General features: G+C 40.0%; 1 protein-coding gene across 2 annotated transcripts in view; it reads right to left on the reverse strand.

Moving 5' to 3' along the window:
- SFT2D2 (SFT2 domain containing 2) overlaps positions 1–26,131 on the reverse strand; it is a 59,400-nt gene that overhangs the window by 18,138 nt on the left and 15,131 nt on the right. Inside the window, exons 7-8 of one of the 2 annotated variants that reach the window (XR_009563519.1) lie at positions 25,406–25,435; positions 23,237–23,337 (exon numbers count right to left, since the gene is read on the reverse strand). Coding sequence is in view for 1 of the 2 variants with exons in the window: in XM_030875548.2 (XP_030731408.1) it covers positions 23,298–23,337; positions 25,406–25,435 (70 nt within the window). In the remaining variant the exon portion in view is untranslated. Of the gene's footprint in view, positions 1–17,030; positions 23,338–25,405; positions 25,436–26,131 lie in introns of those variants that run through there. The other variant, XM_030875548.2, reaches the window with a different exon arrangement.

Genomic DNA, 26,131 nt, shown 5'->3' on the forward strand with positions numbered 1-26,131 from the left:
ATGGCTGCACCAATTTATATTCCGACCAATAGTGTATGAGGGTTCCCTTTTCTCCACATCCTTGCCAACATTATTTGGAGGCTTTTTCACAATAGCCATTCTGACAGGTGTGAGGTGATCTCTCCTTGTTTTGATTTGCTTTACTCTGATGAGTCACAATCTTGAGCATCTTTTCATGTGCCTATTAGCCATGTGTATGTCTTCTTTGGAAAAATGTCTACTCAGATCTTCTGCCCATTTTTTTTTTGATTGGGTAATTTTTTTGATGTTGTATTACATGAGCTGTTTATATATTTTGGATATTAACCCCTTGTCAGTCACATCATTTGCAAATATTTTCTCCAGTTCCGCAGGTTGTCTTTTTCTTTTGTTGATGGCTTCCTTGGATATGCAAAAGCTTTTAAGTTTAATTAGGTCCCATTTGTTTATTTTGCTTTTATTTATTTTGCCTTGGAGACAGATTGCAAAAAATATTGCTATGATTTATGTCAAAGAGTGTTTGTTCTATGTTCTCTTCTAGGAGTTTTATGATTTCAGGTCTTACATTTAGGTCTTTAATCCATTTGGAGTTTATTTTTGCATATGGTGTGAAGAAATATTCTAATCTCATTGTTTTACATGTAGGTATCTAATTTTCCCAGCACCATTTATTGAAGAGACTGCCTTTTCTCCATTCTTGCCTCCTTTGTCAGAGATTAATTGACCATAGGTACATGGGTTTATTTCTGGGTTCTCTATTCTGTTCCATTGATCTATGTGCCTGCTTTGGCTCCAGTACCATGCTGTTTTGATTACTGTAGCTTTGTAGTATAGTCTGAAGTGTGGGAGGGTTATAACTCCTTTTGTGTGTGGGGGGGGGGTTCGTATGAATTTTAGGATTATTTGTTCTACTTCCGTGAAAGATGTCATGGGTATTTTGATAGCAATTGCTTTGGATAGTATAGCCATTTTAACAATATTAATTTTTCCAATCAAAAAGCCTGAGACATCTTTTCATTTCTCTGCATCATCTTCAATTTCATCAATTTTTTTATAGTTTTTAGAATATAGGTCTTTTACCTCCTTGGTTAAATTTATTCCTAGGTATTTTATTGTTTTGATGTGGTTTTAAATGCGATTTTTTTCTTTACATTCTCTTTCTGATAGTTCATTACTAGTGTACAGAAAAGCAACAGATTTCTGTATATTAATCCTGTATCCTGAAACTTTGCTGAATTCATTTATTCTAATAGTTTTGGGGTGGAGACTTTAGGGTTTTCTATATAAAGTATTAAGTCATCTGTGAGTAGTGACAGTTCTACTTCTTCCTTTCTAATTTGGATGCCTTTTCTTTTTCTTGGCTGACTGCTGTAGCTAGGACTTCCAATACTATGTTAAATTGGTAAGAGTAGGCGTCCTTGTCTCATTCCTGAATTTAGAGGAAAGCCTTTCAGCTTTTCACCATTGAGAATGATGTTAGCTGTGGGTTTGTCATAAATGGTCTTTATTATGTTAAGATATGTTCCTTCCATACTCACTTTCTGGAAAGATTCTATCATGGATGTTGAATCTTGTCACATGCTTTTTCTGCATCTATTGAAATGATCATATGATCTTTATTCTTCCTTTTATTAATGTGGTGTATCATATTGATTGATTTGTGAATGAACCATCCTTGTGTCCCTGGAATAAATTCAACTTGATCATGGCATATGATCCTTTTTATATATTGCTGGATTTGGTTTGCTAATATTTTGTTGAGGATTTTTGCACCTATATTCATCAAAGATATCTTTTTGTAGCATCTTTGTCTGGTTTTGGTATCATGGTATTGGTGGTCTCACAGAACGAATTTGGGAGTGTTCCCTCCTTTTCAATTTTTTGGAATAGTTTGAGAAGGACAGGTATTAGTTCTCCTTTATATATTTGGTATTATTCCCCTGTGAAACCATCCAGTCCTGAACTTTTGTTTGCTGGGAGCTTTTATTACAAATTCAATTTTACTACTAGCGATTGGTCTGTTCAAATTGTCTGTTTCTTCTTGACTCAGTTTTGGAAGGTTGTATATGTTCAAACAATAACAAGGAGTCAAGCCTGTGGAATATTAGACTAGAGAGGAAATGATAAATGGCTTTGGATACTCAGTATTTCCCACAAGGAAACAATTTTAGGTGGCACGCAGCCTAACACTAATTATTATAGTAGTTACAGCAGAGAACTGTAAGTAGCATGTGAAACCCATGCCTTTAAGGATAGTATTTCCGAGGACAAGTAAAACTAAAAGGAGAGATGTGGTTTAAATTAAAATAATAATAAAGCAATAGTGAAGGTAAAATTTGAACATCACAAAGATGGTAAGAAGATGATTGAAGATTAGCAAAAGCAGCTATAGGTGATTAGGAGCCACTGTGTAACTTTAAGCAAGTAGACAACCTGAGGAGATTGACACTTTAGGAAGAGTGCTTTGGTGGCAATGTGGAAGCTGGACAGAAAAGTGATGGGATTGCAGGCAGGCAGGGAGAATGCTGCAGAAACCCTCAAGAGGGGTGGTGAAGGAGAACAAGGCAGGTGCAATGGAAAAGGAGAAGATGCAGTAGATGCGAGAGCTATTTAGGAGGTAGAAGGCATATGCAATGATATCAAGCATCTGGCTGGATGACTGGGCAGACCATAGGACCATTCTCAAATAGAGAAAACACAGAGGAGACGAGTTGGGAGGAATGGCATTCCACATTCACCAGGAGCTGGGGCATTAACTTCCAAGAACAGCCAGTAGCTCACAGGCTGTCTGTGAACACACCCTTAGACACCACTTGAATATTCGGAACTGGGAACTTGAGAAAGCAGATGCCCAGTTCTGTGACCTCTGGTGCTGAATGCTGCTAAAGGGATTAAGGGGGCTAAATGTTCCTCTTCTTCCTGATGACTTAATGGAGTTATACCCCACAGGCCCAGCAGCTGCCCTGCTGGAGGTGGGGGGCTACTAATTAAGGTGTGCAGTCTAGCTGATACCTGATAGCACTGCTGTGTCCTCTGGCACACGGCAGCCCATGTCTCAGACTTAAAGGGCAGAAATTGAATGCCACGCAACCTGAGCTCATGAGCTTGAGCTCCCCTGAACAGTGTCCACATCCCTGGCCATACACCAGGCAGAATTCATGTCTGCACATTCAGTCCTTGCAGCGTGCAGAAACCTAACACCTTTCTCCACCCACCTACAGTGCCACCAGGAAATTAACACTCACCCAGGTACTGGGTCATAATTAAACTGAACAAAAAGACAGCTGCTCCTACCTTTCTTTTTTAATCACCAACATGCAGCCCTAGGGATTACTAGCTTTGGGGTGATTTAGGGAGGATTACTCTTTCATTAGTGTCTGGGGTCAGTTCCAAATCAACGTCACAAGAGCTTTTTAAGATACCCTCCCATGCCAACAGCTCATCCCTTTTCCACGTCTGAAAGGTTAGATTTTACAAAGCCACTGGCAATCTATTTGTCAGACCACCAAATATCTGTGATTTTTCACCAGAAACCTCACTCAAAAATTAATTTGGCCCTGAGTTTCTAGGTGGCAAATGGCAAGTTGGAGCCCACGATCATAAACACAATTTGGGTTGCTTTTCACTGTATGCTTAGTCATCTACCACTTTTGTGACAATTCATAAGATTTGGTTGGATTTTCCTGCATTTTTCCATCAGCTCAGAATTTTTACTTTTCAGATGGATTTTGCATTATCTACAAATTTCTCAATTTCACCTGTAATTCCTCTGGAGGAATATTTATGAAAATGTTGAAATAGAAGCAACCTCAAGTTTGATCCTCAATGGACCTCACGATTTGACACATTCCTTTATTTCTTACTTTAATCCCCCAATCCCATGATAATTGAGTAAAGTTTTACTTGCTTGTTTAGAAAATAAGACATTTCTATGTAGAAACTTATTAGTGATTTTTGGAGATATTGCCCATTGGTTGATTGGCTTATCTACCTTAAATCAAGTTCTCTGATGTTCTTCCTAGAGGCCAACATTCTTCCCTCCTTCCTAAGTTAGCTTTAGGATAAACATAACTCCAGAAAACAGAATCATGAGTTCCATGAAATAATTCAGATGAAAATAAATTGAAAGATTTTTATTAATTACCCACTATGAATATACATGTCTAATGATAATTTTTAAAATTATATATATATATGAATAATCAAAAGACAAGTTTTTAAAAAATGTACAGCTCAAGCGTTTTACCTAAATTACTAAATATTATAGTATCTTCTAATACTAAATCCCCAAACAAAAAATTTCTAAGGCCCAACAAACTACTCTTTTTATGAGGAAGACAGGAAGAATGAAAACAAATTTTACCCTGCATATATAGACATATTCACAACACAATTTTTTTCTTTTGCATTCAGCTTTGATATAACTCGAGAAAAGATGCCAAATAAAAAAAGAAAATGTGAAAGCTGAACAAAAAATGCAAAGAAAATAAAAAAGGCAGGGAAGGAGGCTAAATAAGGTCATTACTCTTATTAGTCAAAAGCTTAAACATCATAAAAAGCATGAAAAGGCCATTTGTGACTATGATAGAGGGCATCGCAAAAGTTGATAGGAGGGCATTTTTGCTTCCATTAATAGCAAGCCAAATAATCTGAACCAACCCTCATCCTGAGGACAAACAGAAAATCTGGACAAAATATAATTATCTACTTGAAAGCATCAGAGATGCAACGAAGTGGTGAGGAATTATAAAGTCAGGATAGGGAAGAAGACAGAGTCTGGGGAAGTGATCTGGGTGTTTGGGGTGCTTTTTCTGGGAAGGTTTTGATGATTCCAAAAGAAGAGACTAAGGGTCTAGCAAGCACTTCTGAAGGCTTCCTGAATCTTGGTAGGGGCAAGGAGACTAGGACATAAGGAGTGGAACAAGTGATGGATCCTCCTTATCTTTGGGTTTGGTCTTGAAGAGCTGTGCACCAGGAGAGAGAGTAAACCAGGAGTAACTTAGCTACCAATCACCTTGAAATTACCCTCAGTGCTGGTACTTCCAACCACTTGCCAGAAGTAAATATAAATTATCTATGGAAGATTCTAGGCTTCAAATTATTCCAACATAGCTTTCTGCAAATGCAACACCTAGCACAAAATAAAAATAGGTAGGGGCTTCCCTGGTAGCACAGTGGTTAAGAATCCACCTGCCAATGCAGGGGACATGGGTTCAAGCCCTGGTCCGGGAAGATCCCACATGCCGCGGAGCAACTAAGCCCATGCGCCACAACTACCGAGCCTGTGCTCTGAAGCCCGCGTGCTACAACTACTGAAGCCCGCGTGCCTGGAACCCATGCTCGGCAACAAGAGAAGTCACCACAATGAGAAGCCCATGCACTGCAACAAAGAGTAGCCCCTGGTCACCGCAACTAGAGAAAGCCCGCGTGCAGCAACAAACCCAACGCAGCCAAAAACAAGTAAATAAAATAAATAAATTTATTTTAAAAAAAATAGGCAGGTAAACAAGGGAACGAGACACAATGAATGAAAACCAGAAAAACCAAAAGACACTATAAACAGAACTATTGGGGCCTTCAGAAAATGGATTTAACAGACACATGCTGACCATTTTCAGGGAGATAAAAGATAGTATAGGGATCTTTCAGCAGAAAACTGGAAACTACTTTTTAAAGTACTAAATGAAAACTCTAAAACTAAAAACACAACTGAAATTAAGAATTCAATGTGGATAGGTTCAACGTTATATAAGACACAGCTGAAGAGCAAATGAACTGGAAGAAGCCAGAAGATAATACCTAGAATTAAATGTAAAGAAATTAAAGAACTAAAGCACACAGAAAATAGGGTAAGAGATATAAAGTATCAAGTGAGACTGTCTATCATATTAATTAGAGTCCCAGAAGGAGAGGAGAAAAATAATGTAAGAAATAACCGCTAAGACCTCTCCAAAACTAATGGAAGACACTGAGGTAAAGGTTCATGAAGCCGTAAAAGTTCTAAAAAGATAATAAAAAGAAATGGACATTTAATTACATCACAGTAAAATACTGAGTACAAAAAGCCAGGTGGGAAAAAATAGATTGCTTTCAAAGATGCACCAACTATCATAAAACTGATTTCTTAACAGAAACAATGAAAGTAAAAGATGATGAAAATTCTGAGAAAGTGGCAGAGTAGAAAGCACCAGGAATCTGTCTCCTCACCTAGACAATAACTGGACTGGCAGAATCTATCTGATAAAACTATTTTGGAACTCTGGGGTCTGTTGAAGGCTTGCAACTTTGAGGAGAAGGCTTGGACAATAAATTGTGGTTGGTTTTAGTCAATTTCAGCTCTTACACAGTAATGGCTACCCATCACCCATCTCCAGCCACCTGGAAGGCAGCTAGGCAGTGTTCCTGGAACAGCCTGCACAGAGCTTATGGGAGCTAGGGTGGTAAAAAGGATTCAAAGGTGGATTTAAGCAGGTAGAAGAAAGAATCAGTGGATTTAAATATAAGACAATGGAAATTATCAATGCTGGGAAACAAAGAAAAAAAGATTGAAGAAAAGCGAACACAGTCTAAGGAACCTTTCCAATACCAGCAAATACACCGACATATGCATTGTGGGTATCCCAGAAGGAACAGAGAGAAAGGGAAAGAGAAAATATTTGAAAAAATAATGGCTGAGAACTTCCCAAATTTCATGAAATACATGATTATAAACATCCAAGAAGCCCAACAAACTCCAAGTAAAGTGAATTCAAAGAAACCCACACCAAACTTTCAAAAGCCAAAAACAAAGAGCAAATATTGAAAGCAGCAAGAGAGAAGCTAATCATCACATACAGGGTATCCTCAATAATATCCTCAATGAGATTTCTTATCAGAAACTTTGAAGGCCAGAAGACAGTAGGCCGATATATTCAAAGTGCTAAATGAAAAAAACTGCCAGCCAAGAGTCATATTCAGCAAAACTGTCCTTCAAAAGTGAGGAATAAATCAAAACACCTAGAGATAAACAAAAGCTGAGGGAGTTCATGACTACTAGACCTGCCCCACAAAAAATGCTCAAGAGAGTCCTGCAAGGTGGCATGAAAAGATACTAAACAATACCTCAAAGCCATATGGAAGAACAAAGATCTCAATAAAGGTAAATACCTAGGCAATTATGAAAACTAGTTTTATTGTAACAATGGTTTATAATTGTATTTTTGTTTTCTACACGATTTTAGAGACTAATACATTTAAAGAAAAAAAGCAATTATTAGTCTAAGAGCTTGTATTATTATAACTTTGGTTTGTAACTCCAAATTTTGTTTTCTACAGAACTTAGGAGACTAATGCATTTAAAAGAATTCTTAGTTTATATTTTCAGGCACACAATGTATAACGGTGTAATTTTATGGCATCAGCAGCCAAAAGAGGTGACAACAAGAGCTGTAAAGGAACATAGTTTTTACATGTTACTGAAGATAAGCTGCTATACATTCAACTTAGGATGTTAAACATAATTCCCAAGGTAAACACAAAGAAAATAGCTATAGAAAAGCACCAAAGGAACTGTGAAGGTTTTTAAATAATTCACCACTAAAAAATCAACTAAACACAAAAGACAAAAATGAGGGGCAAAAAAGTTGTAGGGCATATAGAAAACAAATAACACAATGACAAAAATAAGTTCCTCCTGATCAGTAATTACTTTAAATGTAAATAGATTAAACTCTCCAATCAAAAGACAAAAACTGGGGCTTCCCTGGTGGCGCAGTAGTTGAGAGTCCGCCTACCGATGCAGGGGACATGGGTTCGTGCCCTGGTCCGAGAAGATCCCACATGCCGTGGAGTGGCTAGGCCCGTGAGCCATGGCCACTGAGCCTGCGTGTCTGGAGCCTGTGCTCCACAACGGGAGAGACCACAACAGTGAGAGGTCCGTGTACGGCAAAAAAAAAAAAAAAAAAAAAAAAAAGACAAAACTTGGCAGAATGGGTAAACAAACATGGTCCAACTACATACTGTCTACAAGAGACTCACTTGAGAGCCAAAGACAAACAGGTCGAAAGTAAAAGGATGGAAAAAGATATTTCATGCAAATGGTAATAAAAAGAGAGGAGGAATGGCTATACTTATATCAGACAAAACAGACTTTAAGCAAAAAAGTTTACAAAAGACAAAGAAGTACATTATATATTAATGAAAGTTTCAATACAGCAAGAGATATAACTATTATAAACATTTATGCACACAATGACAGAACATCGAAATATACGAAGCAAAAACTGACAGAACTGAAGGCAGGAACAGGCAGTTCTGTTATAGTTGCAGACTTTAATACGCCACTTACAATAATGAATGGAACAACCAGACAGAAAGTAAGGAAACAGATGACTTAACACAATAAACAAATGAGATTTAATAGACATACAGAACACTCCAACCAACAACAGCTTAAACATTCTTCTCAAATGCACATGAGACATTTTCCAAGATAGCCCATATGTTAGGCCATGAATTAAGTCTCAGTAGATTTTAAAAGATACATATATCATACAGAACATCTTCTACGACCACAAAGCAATTAAGTTAAAAATGAATAACATAAAGAATACTGGAAAGTTCACAAAATTATGGAAATTAAACAACACACTGTTAAACAACCAATGAATTAAAGAAGAAATCACAAGGGAAATTAGAAAATATTTAGAGATGAATGAAAATGAAAACACAACATACCAAAATTTATGAGATGCAGCAAAGGCAGTCCTGGGGGAAATTTACAGCTATAAATGCTTACATTAAGAAACAAGAAACAGTACTTCCCTGGTGGTCTAGTGGTTAAGAATCTGCCTTCCAATGCAAGGGACACAGGTTCTATCCCTGGTTGGGGAACTAAGATCCCACATGCCGCAGGGCAACTAAGCCCGCACGCCACAATTACTGAGCCTGCACGCCACAACTTCAGAGCCCACGTGTCACAACTACAGAGCCCACACGCTCTGGAGCCTGTGTGCCACAACTACAGAGCCTGAACACCACAACTAGAGACAGCCTGTGCACCACAACTACTAAACCCACGTGCTCTGGAGCTCACGCGCCACAACTACAGAGTCCGCTCACCACAACTACAGAGCCTGTGTGCCACAACTAGAGAGAAGCCCACATGCCACAATGAAGAGCCCACACGCAGCAACGAAAGATCCCGCATGTTGCAACTAAGACCCAACGCAGCCAAAAATGAAAGGAAGGAAGGGAGGGAGGGAGGGATGGAGGGACAGAGGAAGGAAGGAAGGAAGGAAGGAAGGAAGGAAGGAAGGAAGGAAGGAAGGAAGGAAGGATGAAAGAAAGATCTAAAACCAACAACCTAACTTTACAACTTAAGGAACTAGGGAAAAAAAGAACTAAACCCAAAGCTAGTAGTAGAAAAATACTAATAATAAATGTTAGAGCAGAGATAAATAAAATAGGGAATAGAAAAAAATCAATTAAACAAAACAGATCAACAAGATCTATGAAAAAAAGAGCAACAAAAAGATCAACAACAAAAAAAGATCAATAAGATCAACAAACCTTTAGCCAAATGAACTAAGAAAACACGAGAGACAACAGGAATTACTGAAATCAGATATGAAAGTGGGGGCATTACTACCAATCCTACAGAAATAAAAAGGACAAGAGAGTTCTATGAACAATTATATGCCAAATAGTCAGATAACCTAGTTTTAAATGGACAAATTTCTAGACACACAACGTTTGGTAGTCCTTTACCAAGACTAAATTACAAAGAAATAGAAAATCTGAATAGACCTATAACTAGTAAGGAGGTTGAATCAGTGATCAAAAATATCTCCACAAAGAAAAGCCCTGGACATGATAGATTCACTGGAATTCTACCAAACATTTAAAGAAAAACTAATCCTTCACAAACTTTTCCAAAAATTGAAGAGGGAAGACTTCCTAACTCATTCTATGAGAACAAAGAAACCATTAAAAAAAACTAGAGGCCAATATCCCTTATGAACATTGATGCAAAAATCCACCCCCCCAAAAAGAAAAAGCCAGCAAACTGAACTCAGCATGATATTGAAACACACACACACACACACACACACACACACACACACACACACACAGGAATACTATTCAGCCATAAAAAAGGAAACCCTTCCATTTATGACAACATGGTTGACCTTGAGGACATTATGCTAAGTGAAGTAAGTCAGACAGAGAAAGACAAATACCGTATTATCTCACTTATATGTGGAATCTTAAAAGACAAACAAACAACAACAACAAATAAAACCTCACAGAAAAAGAGATCAGATTTGGAGTTAACAGAGATAGCGGTTGGGAGGTATGAAAACTGGATGAATGTGGGTAGAAGTTACAAATTTCCAGTTATAAGATAAATAAGTGTTGGGGATGTAATGTACAACATGATAACTATAGTTAACACTGCTGTATTGTGTATCTGAAAGTTGTTAAGAGAGTAAATCCTAAAAGTTCTCATCACAAAGGAAAAAATATATTTTTCTTCCTTTGATTTTTTTTTTTGGATCTAAATGAGATGATACATGTTAACTCTACTTATTGTGGCAATTAATTCAAGATGTATATAAGTCAAGTCATTATGCTATATGCCTTAAACTTATACAGTACTGTTATGTCAATTGTATCTCAACAAAACTGAAAGAAAAAAACTCTGAAGAAAACCAAGGAAGTGACACTATAAAATCAGGATACTGGTCACCTTTGTGAAGGAGGAATACAAGAAGCAATAACTGGAAGAAAGCATAAGGGAACTTTGAGATGCTAACAACATTCTATTCCTTGACCTGGGTGGTGGTTATACAATCATTTTGTAATAATTCATTGAGCTATACATTTTTGTTTGTTTCATATTTTATTTTGTTTCTCTATGCATATTTTATTTTTTGATGTTTTAAATAAATTATAAAAAAGCTGGTTGAATGGATAGTTAAATTCAAATTATAATTAACACATCTCTCTCAGTAACTTATAGAAGTAGACAAAATCAGTAAGGTTAGAACGTAAACAGTACTATCAACCAATCTGATCTAAACTGATAGCTATACAGCACTCCACACAGCCACTGCTTAATATACATGCTTTTCAAATATACAAGGAACATCCATCAAGATGGACTATATGCTGGGCCATAAAACAAGTCCCAATATATTTAAAATCATGAAGATAATATAGAATATGTTCTCTGACTACAATGGAATTAAGTTATAAATCAATAACAGACATCCAGAAAATCTCCAATATTTGAAAATTAAACACACTTCTATATAATCAACAGGTCAAAGAAAAAAATCATGGAGGAATAAGAAAATATACTGAACTGAATTAAAATGAAAATACAATGTATCAAAATTTGTGAGATGCAGCTAAAACAGTGCTTAGAGAGAAATTTATAGTATGAAATTATATTAGAAAAGAATGATCTAAAATCAATTATTTAAGCATCTAACTTAAAAAGCTGAAGACAGCCTCATCCACCAGAGGGCAGACAGCAGAAGCAAGGACTACAGTCCTGCAGCCTGTGGAACAGAAACCACAATCACAGAAAATTAGACAAAATGAAATGGCAGAGGTATATGTCCCAGATGAAGGAACAAGATAAAACCCCAGAAAAACAACTAAGTCAAGTGGAGATAGGCAACCTTCCAGAAAAAGAATTCAGAAGAATGATAGTGAAGATGATCCAGGATCTTGGATAAAGAATGGAGGCAAGGATCAAGAAGATGCAAGAAATGTTTAACAAAGACCTAGAAGAACTAAAGAACAAACAAATAAAGATGAACAATAAAACAATAAAGTAACTGAAATGAAAAATATGCTAGAAGGAATCAATAGCAGAATAACTGAAGCAGAAGAACAGATAAGTGACCTGGAAGACAGAATGGTGGAAATCACTGCCATGGAACAGAATAAAGAAAAAAGAATGAAAAGAAATGAAGACAGCCTAAGAGACCTCTGGGACATTAAATGCACCAACATTCACAGTATAGGGGTCCCAGAGGAGAAGAGAGAGAGAAAGAACCTTAGAAAATATTCAAAGAGATAATTGCTGAAAACGTTCTTAACATGCGAAAGGAAACAGTCACCCAAGTCCAGGAAGCGCAGAGTCCCAGGCAGGATAAACCAAGAAGGTACATGCCAAGACACACAGTAATCAAATTGACAAAAAGTAAAGACAAAGAAAAATATTAAAAGGAACAAGGGAAAAACAACAAATAACATACAAGGGAACTCCCATAAGGTTAACAGCTGATTTCTCAGCAGAAACTCCGCAGGCCAGAAGGGAGTGGCATCATATATTTATGATGAAAGGGAAGATCCTACAACCAAGAATACTCAACCCAGCAGGCTCTCATTCAGATTGGATGGAGAAATAAAAAGCCTTACAGACAAGCAAAAGCAAAGAAAATTCAGCACCACCAGACCAGCTTTGCAACAAATGCTAAAGGAACTTCTCTAGGTGGGAGAGAGACCAGCAACTTAGAACAACCTTGTACATATATAGACTACTATATTAAAACCTCATGGGAACAGCAAACCCAAAAACTACAAGAGATACACATGCAAAAAAGAAAAAGCAACCCAAACACAACACTGAAGAGGATCATCAAACCACAAGAGAACAAAAGAGGAAGGGAAGAAAAAAGACCTACAAAAACAAACCCAAAACAATTAAGAAAATGGCAACAGGAACATACATATTAATAATCACCTTAAATGTAAATGGATTAAATGCTCCAACCAAAAGACACAGACTGGCTGAATGGATACAAAAATAAAACCCATATATATGCTGTCTACAAGAGACCCATTTCAGCCCTAGGGACACATACAGACTGAAAGTGAGGGGATGGAAAAAAGGTATTCCATGCAAATGGAAATCAAAAGAAAGCTGGAGTAGCAATTCTCATATTAGACAAAATAGACTTTTAGATAAAGACTGTTATAAGAGACAAAGAAGGACATTACATAATGATCAAGGGATCAATCCAAGAAGAAGATATAACAATTGTAAACATATATGCACCAAACATAGGAGCACCTCAAATACATAAGGCAAGTACTAAAAGTCATAAAGGGAGAAATCAACAGTAACACAAGAATAGTGCGGGACTTTAACACCCCACTTTCATCAATGGACAGATCATCCAGACAGAAAATCAATACGGAAACACAGGCCTTAAATGACCCTCGAGGACCAGACAGACTTATACTTAATTGATATTTATAGAGCATTCCAACCAAAAGCAGCAGAATACACATTCTTCTCTTGTGCACATGGAACATTCTCCAGGCCTGACCAAATGCTGCGCCACAAAGCGAGCCTCAGTAAATTTAAGAAAATTGAAATCATATCAAGCATCATTTCTGACCATAACACTATAAGATTAAAAATAATGAAAAAAAACTATAAAAATCACAAACACGTGGAGACTAAACACTATGCTACTAAACAACCAATGGGTCACTGAAGAAATCGAACAGGAAATCAAAAAATTCCTAGAGACAAATGAAAACGAAAGCACAATGATCCAAAACCTATGGGATGCAACAAAAGCAGTTCTAAGAGGGAAGTTTATAGCAATACAAGCTTATCTCAGGAAACAAGAAAAATCTCAAATAAATAACCTAGCCTTACACCTAAAGCAACTAGAGAAAGAAGAACAAGCAAAACCTAAAGTTAGTGGAAGGGAAAAAAGCATAAAGATCAGAGCAGAAATAAATGAAATAGAGACAAAGAAAACAATAGCAAAGATCAATGAAACTAAAAGCTGGTTCTTTAAAAAGATAAACAAAATTGATAAACCTTTAGCCAGCCTCATTAAGAAAAAAAGAGAGAGGACTCAAGTCAATAAAATGAAAAAGGAGAAGTTACAACTGACACCACAAATATACAAAGAAGCATAAGAGACTACTACAAGCAACTGTATGCCAATACAATGGACAACCTGGAAGAAATGGGCAAATGCTTAAAACGGTACACTCTCCCAAGACTGAACCAGGAAGAAGTAGAAAATATGAACAGACCAATCACAAGTACTGAAATTGAAACTGTGGCTTCACAGGACAATTCTATCAAATATTTAGAGAAGAGCTAACACCTATCCTTCTCAAAACTTGTCCAAAAAAATTGCCGAGGAAGGAAAACTCCCAAACTCATTCTACGAGGCCACCATCACCCTGATACCAAAACCAGACAAAGATACCACAAAAAAAGAAAACTACAGGCCAATATCACTGATGAACACAAAAATCCTCAACAAAATACCAGCAATCCGAATCCAACAATACATTAAAAGGATCATACAAATGATCAAGTGGGATTTATCCCAGGGATGCAAGAATTTTTCAGTATCTGCAAATCAATCAATGTGACACACCACATCAACAAATTAAAGAATAAAAACCATATGATCATCTCAAAAGATGCAGAAAAAGCTTTTGACAAAATGCAACACCAATTTATGATAAAAACTCTCCAGAAAGGGGGCACAGAGCGAAACTACCTCAACATAATAAAGGCCATAGATGACAAACATACAGCTAACATCATACTCAATGGTGAAAAACTGAAAGCATTTCCTCTAAGATTAGGAACAAGACAAGGATGTCCACTCTCACCGCTATTATTCAACATAGTTTTGGAAGTCCTAGCCATGGCAATCAGAAAAGAAAAAGAAATAAAAGGAATACAGATTGGAAAAGAAGAAGTAAAACTGTCACTGTTTGCAGATGACATCATACTATACATAGATAATCCTAAAGAGGTCACCAGAAAACTGATTACTAGAGCTAATCAATGAATTTGGTAAAGTTGCATGATACCAAAAAAATGCACAGAAATCTCTTGCATTCCTATACAGTAACAATGAAAGATCAGAAAGAGAAATTCAAAAAACAATCCCATTTACCATCAAACCAAAAAGAATAAAATACCTAGGAATAAACTTACCTAAGGAGACAAAAGACCTGTACTCCGAAAACTATAAGATGCTGACAAAAGAAATTGAAGATAACGCAAACAGATGGAGAGATATATCATGTTCTTGGATGGGGAGAATCAACACTGTGAAAATGACTATACTACCCAGGGCAATCTACAGATTCAATGCAATCCCTATCAAACTACCAATGGCATTTTTCATGGAACTAGAACAAAAAATCTTAAAATCTGTATGGAGACACAAAAGATCCCAAATAGCCAAAGCAGTCTTGAGAGAGGAAAACGGAGCTGGAGGAATCAGGACTTCAGACTATACTACAAAGGTATAGTCATCAAAACAGTATGCTACTGGCACAAAAACAGAAATATAGATCAATGGAACAGGTTAGAAAGCCCAGAAATAAACCCATGCACCTATGGTCAATTAATCTACAATGAAGGAGGCAAGACTATACAATGGAGGAAAGACAGTCTTTTCAATAAATGGTGCTGGTAAAACTAGACAGCTACATGTAAAAAAATGAAATTAGGACACTCCCTAACACCATAAACAAAAATAGACTCAAAATGGATTAAAGACCCAAATGTGAGACTGGACACTATAAAACTCTTAGAGGAAAACATAGGCAGAACACTTTCTGACATAAATCACAGCAATATCTTTTTTGACCTGTCTCCAAGAGTAATGGAAATAAAAACAAAATTAAACAAATGGGACCTAATTAAACTCAAAAGCTTTTGCACAGCAAAGGAAACCATAAACAAAATGAACAGAACTCACAGAATGGGAGAAAATATTTGCAAATGATGTGACTGACAAAGGATTAGTCTCCAAAATATACAAGCAGCTCATGCAGCTCAATATCAAAAAAACAAACAACCCAATCGAAAAATAGGCAAAAGAACTAAATAGACATTTCTCCAAAGGAGACATACAAATGGCCAAGAGGCACATGAAAAGATGTTCAGCATTGCTAATCATTAGAGAAATGCAAATCAAAACTACAGTGAGGTATCACCTCACACCAGTCAGAATGGCCATCATCAAAAAATCCGTAAGCAATAAATGCTAGAGAGGGTGTGGAGAGAAGGAAATTCTCCTACTGTTGGTGGGAATGTAAATTGGTACAGCCACTATGGAGAACAGTATGGAGGTTCCTTAAAAAACTAAAAATAGAGCTACCATATGATACTGCAATCCCACTCCTGGGCATATATCCAGAGAAAAACATGGTTCAAAAGGATACCTGCACCCCAATGTTCATTGCAGAACTGTTTACAGTAGCCAAGACATGGAAGCAACCTAAATGTCCATCTATAGAGGAATGAATAAAGAAGTTGTAGTACATATATACAATGGAATATTACTCAGCCACTAAAAAGAATGAAATAACGCCATTTGCAGCAACATGGATGGACCCAGAGATTGTCGTACTGAGTGAAGTAAGTCAGAAAAAGAGAAATATCATATCACTTATATGCAGAATCTAAAAAAAAAAATGATACAAATGAACTTATTTACAAAACAGAAACAGACTCACAAACTTAGAGAATGAACTTATGGTTACTGGGGGGAAGGGTGGGGGGAGAGGGAAAGTTAGGGAATTTGCGATTGACATGTACACACTGCTATATTTAAAATAAATAACCAACAAGGAAAATAAAAAATAAGAGACTGAGCCTTAGTCCATTGGGTTTTATCCCCAAAGTCTCCATTTTTTTAACTAAATATGTTGTTTTAAATTTTTATAACTTGAATGCTGGATGTATAAGAATAAACAGGAAAAATGTAAATAAATTTTAAAAAGGTGGAAAAGATAAATCTAAAGTAAATATAAGAAAAGAAATAATAAAAAGAAATCAATTATTGTAAAAGCAAGCACAATAAACAGTTATTGGACAAAACAAAAACAAAAAGAAATCAATTAAATAGAAAACAGACAACCAATAGTGAAAATCAATGAAACCAAAGCTGGTTCTTTTATTATAAAATATAACATATCACAGAAGTGCACATACACAGAAAACACACAGCGCAATGATTTACCAGTGAACACCTTGTAAGTACCACCTGATCAAGAAATAAAACACAACCAATACCCAGGGTTTCCCTCCACATCCTGTCCCTTCCCAATCATTAACCTCTCCGTCCCTCTCAAACCAATCACTATGCAAACTTTTATGCAAATAACTTCCTTGCTTTCATTATAGTTTTACCACCTAAGAATGTGTCTTTGAAGTCTAGAATTGAGTTTTACCTGTTTTCATTAAACTTCATATAATGACAACATTGTATGTATTAGATGTGCTTGCTTGCCATTCACGTATCTTCTTTAGTTAAATGTTCAAATTTTTTTAACTGAGTTATCTTTGAAACTATCAATACAATTGATAAACCTCAAGCTAAACTGATAGAGATAAAGAAAGATACAAATAACCAGTATCAGCAATGAAAAACTGGCATAACTACAAGTGCTACAGACATTAAAAGAATAAGGAGATATTATTAAAAACCTTTTAGTAATTAATTTGACAACCTAGTTTACATAAAGTGACTTATCCAGCTAGGTGTGTGGGAATATTCCAAAATAAACATTTGAAATGTCTTACCTTTCAAAAACCTTCAGAACTGTCCTTAGACCTGTGTTTATCCTGAAGTCATTTGAAAGAGAGGCTAAACATATCAATTTATCTCAAAAAACATCTTTTAAGTGCCTACGATGTACACTACCATTAAGGATTCATATTAAAGACATGGTCTTTTCTCATAGTCCTGCAATCTTCATTTGGCTCAGTGACTCCTGGAAAAACAAACATGAATAAGAGACAACACTAGATTTACTAAAGATCATAATGCTATCATTTATTGGAGGAAAAAAGCAAAAAAAAAAAGAATTGTTTTGTGATACTTGGGGGAAAAAACCAGCTTACTTAACAGTAAAATTCTTTCTCTGAAATGAGTTAGTAAAAAGAAAACAATCTTCACTGTATGAAAGAGCATCTCAAGGTAGGAAAAGCAGCACACAAGAATATATTTTGCGATATGAAAATTTAGGTATGCCACCAGCAGCATTCAAAATTAGCTGAGTATCTATACAATTACAAAAATTGATGTTTTAACAAAGTGTTTTAAAAGCTCATCATACTAAAACAGGTACAACGTTCTGAACGCATATAAATTCCCCATGGGCTTTTGAGCATCCTTACCCTTAACTGCACAATCAGAATGTACAAAAGCAGTGAAAGATCAGAGGTTTTTTTTGTTTTCCTTGTTCCAAATGGCAAAGTCAAGCAAAAATATTGAAAAAGGCAAAATAAGCACTTCTCATAGCACAAAGACCACAAGATTGCATGTAAACTATGGTTCCCCTTTAAGACATTACACAAGGTTCATCTGTACTTAAGGCTCATTACTTCTTCTTGCAGTATGGTAGTTCAACAGGCAGAGGGCAACATTCTCTGACAAGTCTCAGTTTGGTCTCAAAGGATACCTCCCAAGGATCCACAAGGATATTAAGTCTACGCAGCCATTTATATCAGGGAACTTTTGTCCATGCTATGTCTATTTTTTGGTGCTGTTTATTAAGTGTAGTGTCATTACTTTGTTGTGAATATCCACATCAGTAGTAATTGTTTATTACGATGCTGTGGACTGACCTTTCACTCCAAATAGCCATGTTCCTCCTATCTAGTGAACACACTCTTCCCTGCTTTCAGCTCATCCCGTCTATAGAAAATGTTTTGTACCTTTCCAAGCCCATCGTCAGTTTATCAGCTCCTGCTAAGAAGCACATAATTTTATTCAGTCAATGTACATTAACAAAGGCTCTGATGGACCATGGGCTCTGCTCACAAGCTCTGTGGTGAGACCTCTGCCGGTGCTTTGTGAGGCCTTTTGTGAGGTCAAGGGACAGAAATCTGAGCCCTCAACAGCAAAGCTTAAGTGTACCAGGGGCTTAGGAGTGTCACCTATGCATTCAGGGTAGAACTAGAAATAACCGAAAAGCGGGACTAAACGCCCTATCTCAAGTAAACTGGAGGCAAGAACACTGCACGGCACTCTCCTCTTCACTTGACAAAAAATCCTCCAGATCTCAGAATTGCATAAAATTATGAATTAGAAGGTGCTTGAAAGTCACATGATTTAATCCCCCAACTTCTTAAATAGAAATTGCTAAAAAATTTAGACTTCTAAATGTAAATTCTTTTGTCAATCTTACCGAGAGCTACACAGATATCAATCAGTATTTAACTTCAGGTGAAGGTCTGTTCGCTTTCTTTAAAATGCTATCTGCAAGGAAGCTACGGCACATCTTCAAACTTATCTTAAAAATTTTGTCTTGGATTTTTAAAACCAAAAGAACAATGCCTGTAATCTAGCAACATGGCTCTATAAACCTTAAACACTGATTTCTGTCGTTGTTGATCTGCTGAAAATGAAGTTGAAGGATGGGTTGTGGATTTTGAAGTATCTGGAATCCTACAGCAGACTCTAGTCAGAAGTTATCTAAGGAAAGAGACGAGAAGGCAAGACAGGTGTAGGCAGCCCCATAGAAAAAGGACTCCACAGCCACAGGGCTGCAGCTCCATTCCCTAATTCATTCCACCAAGTCTCATCACACGTGTTCCAACACATGTCACTCTCGTGGAGCTATCAAAAGCAGAAGCAGCCAAACCGGCATCCCCACACCCCTTTTGGTTTTTTTTAAGGTATGACCCACTTCTTAATTATCTTTTCTAACAGAAGTATCCAAAAGTAATTTTACTTAGAGGCATTTCATGATTGTATTTCCTGCTCCCTGAGCATGTACCGATTAGGGTGGAAGGTAGCACTCAGGTGGATAATCCACAGTCACCGTACAGGCGCGATATGCACAGGAGCTCCAAGCACTGAGACAGTGAAGCCGGTGAGAATGCTCAGCTGCGGAGAGTGGTCGGTCCTTCCCAAGGACAAGACGGCCCGTCTGTGGGAGGGAGGGAGAGCAGGAACCTCGACCGGGTCTCTGCAGCAGTGGCCACAGGCACAGCCACGCAGAGGGGCTGGAGAGCCAGAGGTTCCCCTGAGCACATCGGGCAAAAGGGGAGACCTCTTAGACAGCGAGACAGGAGGAGATGGGAAGCAGCGAGTTAGTAAACAGACCCGCCCAGTCTCTCAGGGGTGGGGTGAAGGCAGAGAGGGCCAAGAGCACTGGAAGCCGGTTCTCCAAGTCTGGAGAGCAATGCTGCTCCCAACACAGCGGTCACAGGCAAACACGGCCAGGGAAGAGCGTTCAGGCCAGCGCTCCCACCCAGCGGTTGGAAGCACAGCCTTGCATGAACACATTCCTTGTCTACAAAACAGCTGCCTCAAGGGTTCCCTTCGTTCCAGAATGCAAGGATCTCTCCTTCACCCAGCAGTGAACGGGGTAGGATAGAAGGCAGGGGAGCAGGGAAACAGAGACCACAACCAACCACAGGACCTAAAACCCTAACTCTCCACTCGTCATCTCACCCACGAGGTTGCTTTTAACCAGCACAGTTGCTTGGTAACAGCTTTCAGCATATTTGAAGTAGATTTCTTACTCCTACAGGCCGGCAGACAAAAACAAGTAGGGAAGCAACCAAAGGGTAAGGCGGCAGAAGGAAAATTTCAGTCTGGAAGATCCTGGAAGGCGGGATCACCCACAAGCTGCCAAGGTGTCCGGACTGGAGCTGTCTGAACAAACTGGCCACAGGCCTCCAGAGATAAGGCAAAGCATGAGCTTTCACGCAAGAGCTAGCGCCCTCGGCTGGTGAGATCTGGTACAGACCCCTTACCCGCTCTGAGGCTCTCTAATAATGGAGACAAGCCTGCTAGCCTGGCAAAGTGATTGGGAATATTCAACAAGATAGTGCATGGCAATGCCTACAGTGCCGGACACATACTACCAAATAAGCTTTTTCAGATGAATTAATGGCCAGAGATAGTCACCCTATCACCTTCAATGGTCATCCATTATTTCCGGGATTAAATAATAATACCCACCTTTGACGGAGATATCATTTACCTATGCTGGGCCCCATGCTAAGCACTTGACACGTTTCTCATTGACATCCTGTGATGATCCAGCAGGAATCATTATCCCCATTATTTTTAAACAGATGAGCGATGTGAGGACGAGAGGTTAAGGAGCTTGTTCAACATGACACTAGCAGGTGACTGAACCACAACTCACACCCAGCCCTGTTTCATAGCCCACGTTCACCACCACTACATTACACAGGCCTGGTGACATCTTAACCTCATGTCTCACAAAGTCAAGTCCAGCCTCTGAAAAGGGCCCAGAGGGGTCAGCCTTTTAGGTGTATTACTCCAGGCTATTTGAAGCTCATAGTGACCAGGCTAGCCTCACATCAGCTCTAAAGAGAAGACGACTTCTGACCGCCTTCACAGAGCCCTTCTGAGATCTGAGCTGCCTCCTGGAAGCACCTGGCCTGTGAACGAACCCCACACAAGCCAGATGGTAGCATATACTTTCCACTCCTGGCTGAAGGTAGGTTAGGGGCCTCGGCAGAAGACAGGATGCCCTCAACAGCCTAGAAAAGGACCCAGGAACATTGGCTCCACACTCTGGCCCCGTCAGGCCTGTTCATACCTCCCCAGTTCAGAAGAAAAGCCTCACCGGTCTGAGGTCTTGGCCGCAGCAGGAAAATGAATTCAGCAATCGGCCACAAGCAAGGAGACAAGCAGTGGACCACTGCCTTTGGTTTGGAGATTCCCAGAGCAAGAGCCTGAGCGGACCGGCCAACCTGGGAGAAGAAGAGAAAGGCAAACCCAAACAGACTTCTCCTCTGGAGGTGACTTTGGAGGTCCTGTAATGCCAAGAACTCCAACGATCAAGATAGGGCATTCTGATGGTCAGGCCTCAAGGAGGAGCTAAAGGGCACAAAAGGCCTGATGGAGATCCTACAGAGCCAAGAGGAAGCTTCCCAAAGGGAGACTGAGCAGGAGAAGATACAATGACGTAGAGAGCTTGCAACCAGAAAAGGCACAGGCCTGGCGGATGAAAATGGGGAAAACAGTTACAGGAGGTAACACCAGAGCCACACTGGCAAAACGCGGTGTCATGAAGGGGACAGAAGCTGGGGCACCCAGGCTTGGGGCTCAGTTCTGCCATCGACTGTGGCTCTGGGCAGATCTCGTAACTTCTCTGAGCCTTGATTTCCTTGACTGCCTAGTGGGATAACAATCCCTGCTTCATCACAAGGCTCCTACAAGGACTAGACAAGATCAGGGACATGAAAGCACTTTGTCTGTGGCCAGACATCAAGCTGCAATATGGCCACCCCGCTGCCCCTGGTGTCTTCTCCCACCGTTTCCAGGACAGGCTCCACTGCAAACGCTGGGACTGTTTAAAGGTCACTGGGCAGGCGTGCCTACTTCCTGCTGCCTCCACGGCAGGGCTCTGTCTTCCCACCTACTCTCCCCTGGCCCCGTTTTAGGGGAGAATGGAAAACAAAATCATTTTAAAAGTAAACATTTATAAATAATGGGGGGAAAAAATACAGCAGAGAGCAGCAACATTTTTCACCTCCTACCAGGTCTTGTCCAAAAGGAAGCAGTAGTGTTTGCTGCTGCTGCGTTGTTCTCTCTCAATCTCGTTCCAAGAGGTCAAGAGTAAAGATATGTGGCGGGGAGAAAGAAAAACCCAAGAGAAAAAAAGTGTGCACTGAATGTTAGAAAATACATTCTATGGGCAGGTGTGGAATCAGAACAGCAAAAGAGCCACGGCTCAGGTCTAAAAACAACACACATCACCAAAAAGTGCTCCTTTTCTACTTCACTCCACGGCCAGACTTGCCACGGGCTCGTGTGCAGCTGTCAGGAGGGCAGAAGCACTTGTTCCCAGACACCGGAGTAGAAGCGTGTCCACGCTGTGTGGGGCAGGGGTGACGGATGCCACGCTGAGGAACAAATCTATGAAGTCCCTGTAGACCCCCAAACTCTATCCCTTCCTGCTGCACCCCTGTGACTCCAACAGGGCGGCCTGTTGCCAGCTGGGAATCACTGGCTCCCAAGGCTTATCTGCTGCTGCTTAACAAGGTTTTTATTTACGAGAACTCAGTGGAACACCATGTAAAGGTGCATGAGGAAGATTCCACTCCATCAGATACAGAACCCACCTCTCATATCGTGCTACAGACATTTGCGTTTGGGAACACACCGTTGCCTCCAAAAGCAACCCTCAGGTGTTCAGAATGCAAGCAGCATGTCGCTGCAAGATCAAAGGCACATGTCTGTGAGACAGAGATTTAGAAGATATTTACAACACGGTCCACGAGCTTCCATCCACCATGCCTTCCAAAGCTTTGCAAAACCGGCCGTGTGTTATGCAAGACATACAGCAAAACACTTCTTCACAGCGTTCCTAGGAAGAAAAAACACAAAGATAAATGGGAGATCATCACTCCAAAGGCTCCTGGAAGTGGTAAAGACCTTCCTTGAGATTTTCTGGGTACCCAGAGTAGCACGCTGCAGAGAAGAAAGCACCCAGACCATGGAGTCAGATCTACATGGCATCAAACCTCAGCTTCAACATCTACTACTAATATTATCCCGGGGAAGGGACTTGCCTTATTTGAGTATCAAATTCCTCATCTGTAAAAGGGCACATCCCCACTTACCCTGTAGACCAGTCTGGGAATTAGTGCATTGAACAGAGTAGGTATTTAATAAAGAATCGCTACCATGACCATCAGAGGAAAAGATAGGAAGAAAGTGGAAACTATCTAAAACCAAGAAATTAGTCAGGACTGTGTACTTTAATATCAACCATAATCACAGGATGCACCGGAAGCATTAAGTCAAATAGGCACTAGGGCCTTTCTCCTTTCTAAGCAGGCAGCAGAAACTTGTTAAGGGACATCTTGCAGGAGTTCCCTAGCACAGGGAGCTCTCTATAGGTACTGAGCACTTGCTACCCCGATGTATGAGCTCTATCCCAGGCACTTGCTCCTTGGAATTCAGTGTAGAGCGTGCAAGGAAAGAGTGAGGGCTCAGCAAATTACTATTCTATTCAAGCAGGCACATGCATCCCACCGCCGTATCTGGCCATGTTCTAGGGCTTCTCACCCCAGTTCTACTCCTTGTGTTCTCAGCTGCATTTGTGCCAAGGACACTGGAGTCACATGAGGGAGGGAGGGAACATGAGAGAATGTATTCGCATGAGCGGGCACTGCATTTTGCTATCAAGATAATTCTAGGACAGCATTAATTTTTTTTTTTTTTTTTTTCGGTACGCGGGCCTCTCACTGTTGTGGCCTCTCCCGTTGCGGAGCACAGGCTCCGGACGCGCAGGCTCAGCGGCCATGGCTCACGGGCCCAGCCGCTCCGTGGCATGTGGGATCTTCCCGGACCGGGGCACGAACTCGTGTCCCCTGCATCGGCAGGCGGACTCTCAACCACTGTGCCACCAGGGAAGCCCTAGGACAGTATTTCTTAAGATACGCTCTGCACTGAAGTCCCAGCGGATGCTCTGCACAAGAAAGGGTTTTAGGGACAAATAAGGTCCCTTGTGGCAGCTCACAATACACATATTAAAGGACCTGGAAAGCCTACTCACAAAGCCACCCAGCTGCCTTTAACGTGGTGGGCTGGTTAACTTCTCATCTAATCAGTCACTCGCCACCGTCTTCCGATCACTGTCAGCAACAGCCTCGGAAGGCCTAAGCTTGCTCTACCTCCTTCCCAGCTCTCGCACATGTCTCATTGCCTCAACACGGTTAAGGAAAAGCCTCTTTTTAGTTCACAGGTCATGAAAGAGAGGAATGGAAATTAAATGGTGACATGAGAACAGAGTCAGAGGCAAAGATCACTGAAAGTGCTAATTAAAGGAGGTTTGGAGGTCAGAAGCTCGGAGTGAGAAGGGGCCAACCCCAGTCAGTTATCACGAGTCCTTTCAGGCCGGGTGAGGTGGGGGGGGGGCGGTCAAGTGAGCTGCTCAAGGTCACACTGGTAATTAGGAAACCCTGGTCCTCCAGAGTCCTGGCCCTGCCTACTTTCCCTTTATGAATTCTTTTCTGAAATGTTCCCATCAGTGGGATAGTATAAGAAAACAAGCATGAACGTAGACCCCCTCCATCCCTCGCTCAGTGATACTAAGGTGATATTCACCTTTAGGAAAATCTCCTCAAACCTACAGGTTAAAAGAGTGATAATGAGCATATACATACTGTCTATCACAGCAGAATGTTCCCAGCGCCAGGAATCGGTAGACCTGGGTCAATGCCCATCACAGGTTGTATTATGGGGTGGGGGGAGGGGCATTAACTTACTAATCTATAAAATAGGTGCATAACATCTGCCTATTCGTCTCCAAGGATCTTCATAAAGATAAAATGGCATGAACTCTCTGAAAGCACCCTAAACTAAAAGGCCCCAAGCAAACTATCCTCATCCCCAAATGACAGACATTATAATCCTAAAGACAGTCTTACCTTGCGAATGGTATGTAGGAAAGGCTATACCTACAATGAAAAACAAACAAAAGATCAAGTCAAATGAAGGGAGTGGAAGATGACACAGTGGATTGGGTTTCTGAGCTGCAAGAGCACCTGCGGTGATGTATCCAGACCCCCTCCCTCCTCAGCGTGGAGGGCGTGTGCGCACACACACACATTCACGCGCGCGCGCGCGGTGCCATGTGTATAACAGGGAATGGGGTGTCCTCTGTAGCCAAAGTAGGAGGGCAGAAGGCCCGTATGGAGACAACTCTGTCACCTCAGCCTCACGGGGTTACTGCTTTAACCAAATGAGCCAGCAGCCTTACCTACAACAGGCAGATTCCAGACAGCCAGATGACCTGGAAGCCCTATGCTAAAGGAACATCAAATAAAATGCAGATCAGCTGTCCTCTAACACGTTACAAGTTCGCAACAGAATACAGCTTCTACCCTGTTGGCATAAATTTTCTGCTCTGTGCCTAATAATTTTAAAAGAAGAGAAAAGAGAACAGGAAAAGAAAAAAAAAACGCACTACCAACTGCCCTATGGATGAAAGTATACGCAAGCTATGATTCTTTAAGAACCCAAGCCCACAGATATCTTGGTGGTCCCAGTTAGCTCAGCCCCCTCGCCCAGAATGGAGCCACAGAGGGGAGGAAGCTGGCCACGCCCCCGAAGACCAGGCCTGGGTGTCAGGCGGGCTGGAAGCCAATCAACTC

This window comes from Globicephala melas, chromosome 1 (genome assembly GCF_963455315.2).
Source record: "Globicephala melas chromosome 1, mGloMel1.2, whole genome shotgun sequence".
Lineage (NCBI taxonomy): Eukaryota > Metazoa > Chordata > Mammalia > Artiodactyla > Delphinidae > Globicephala > Globicephala melas.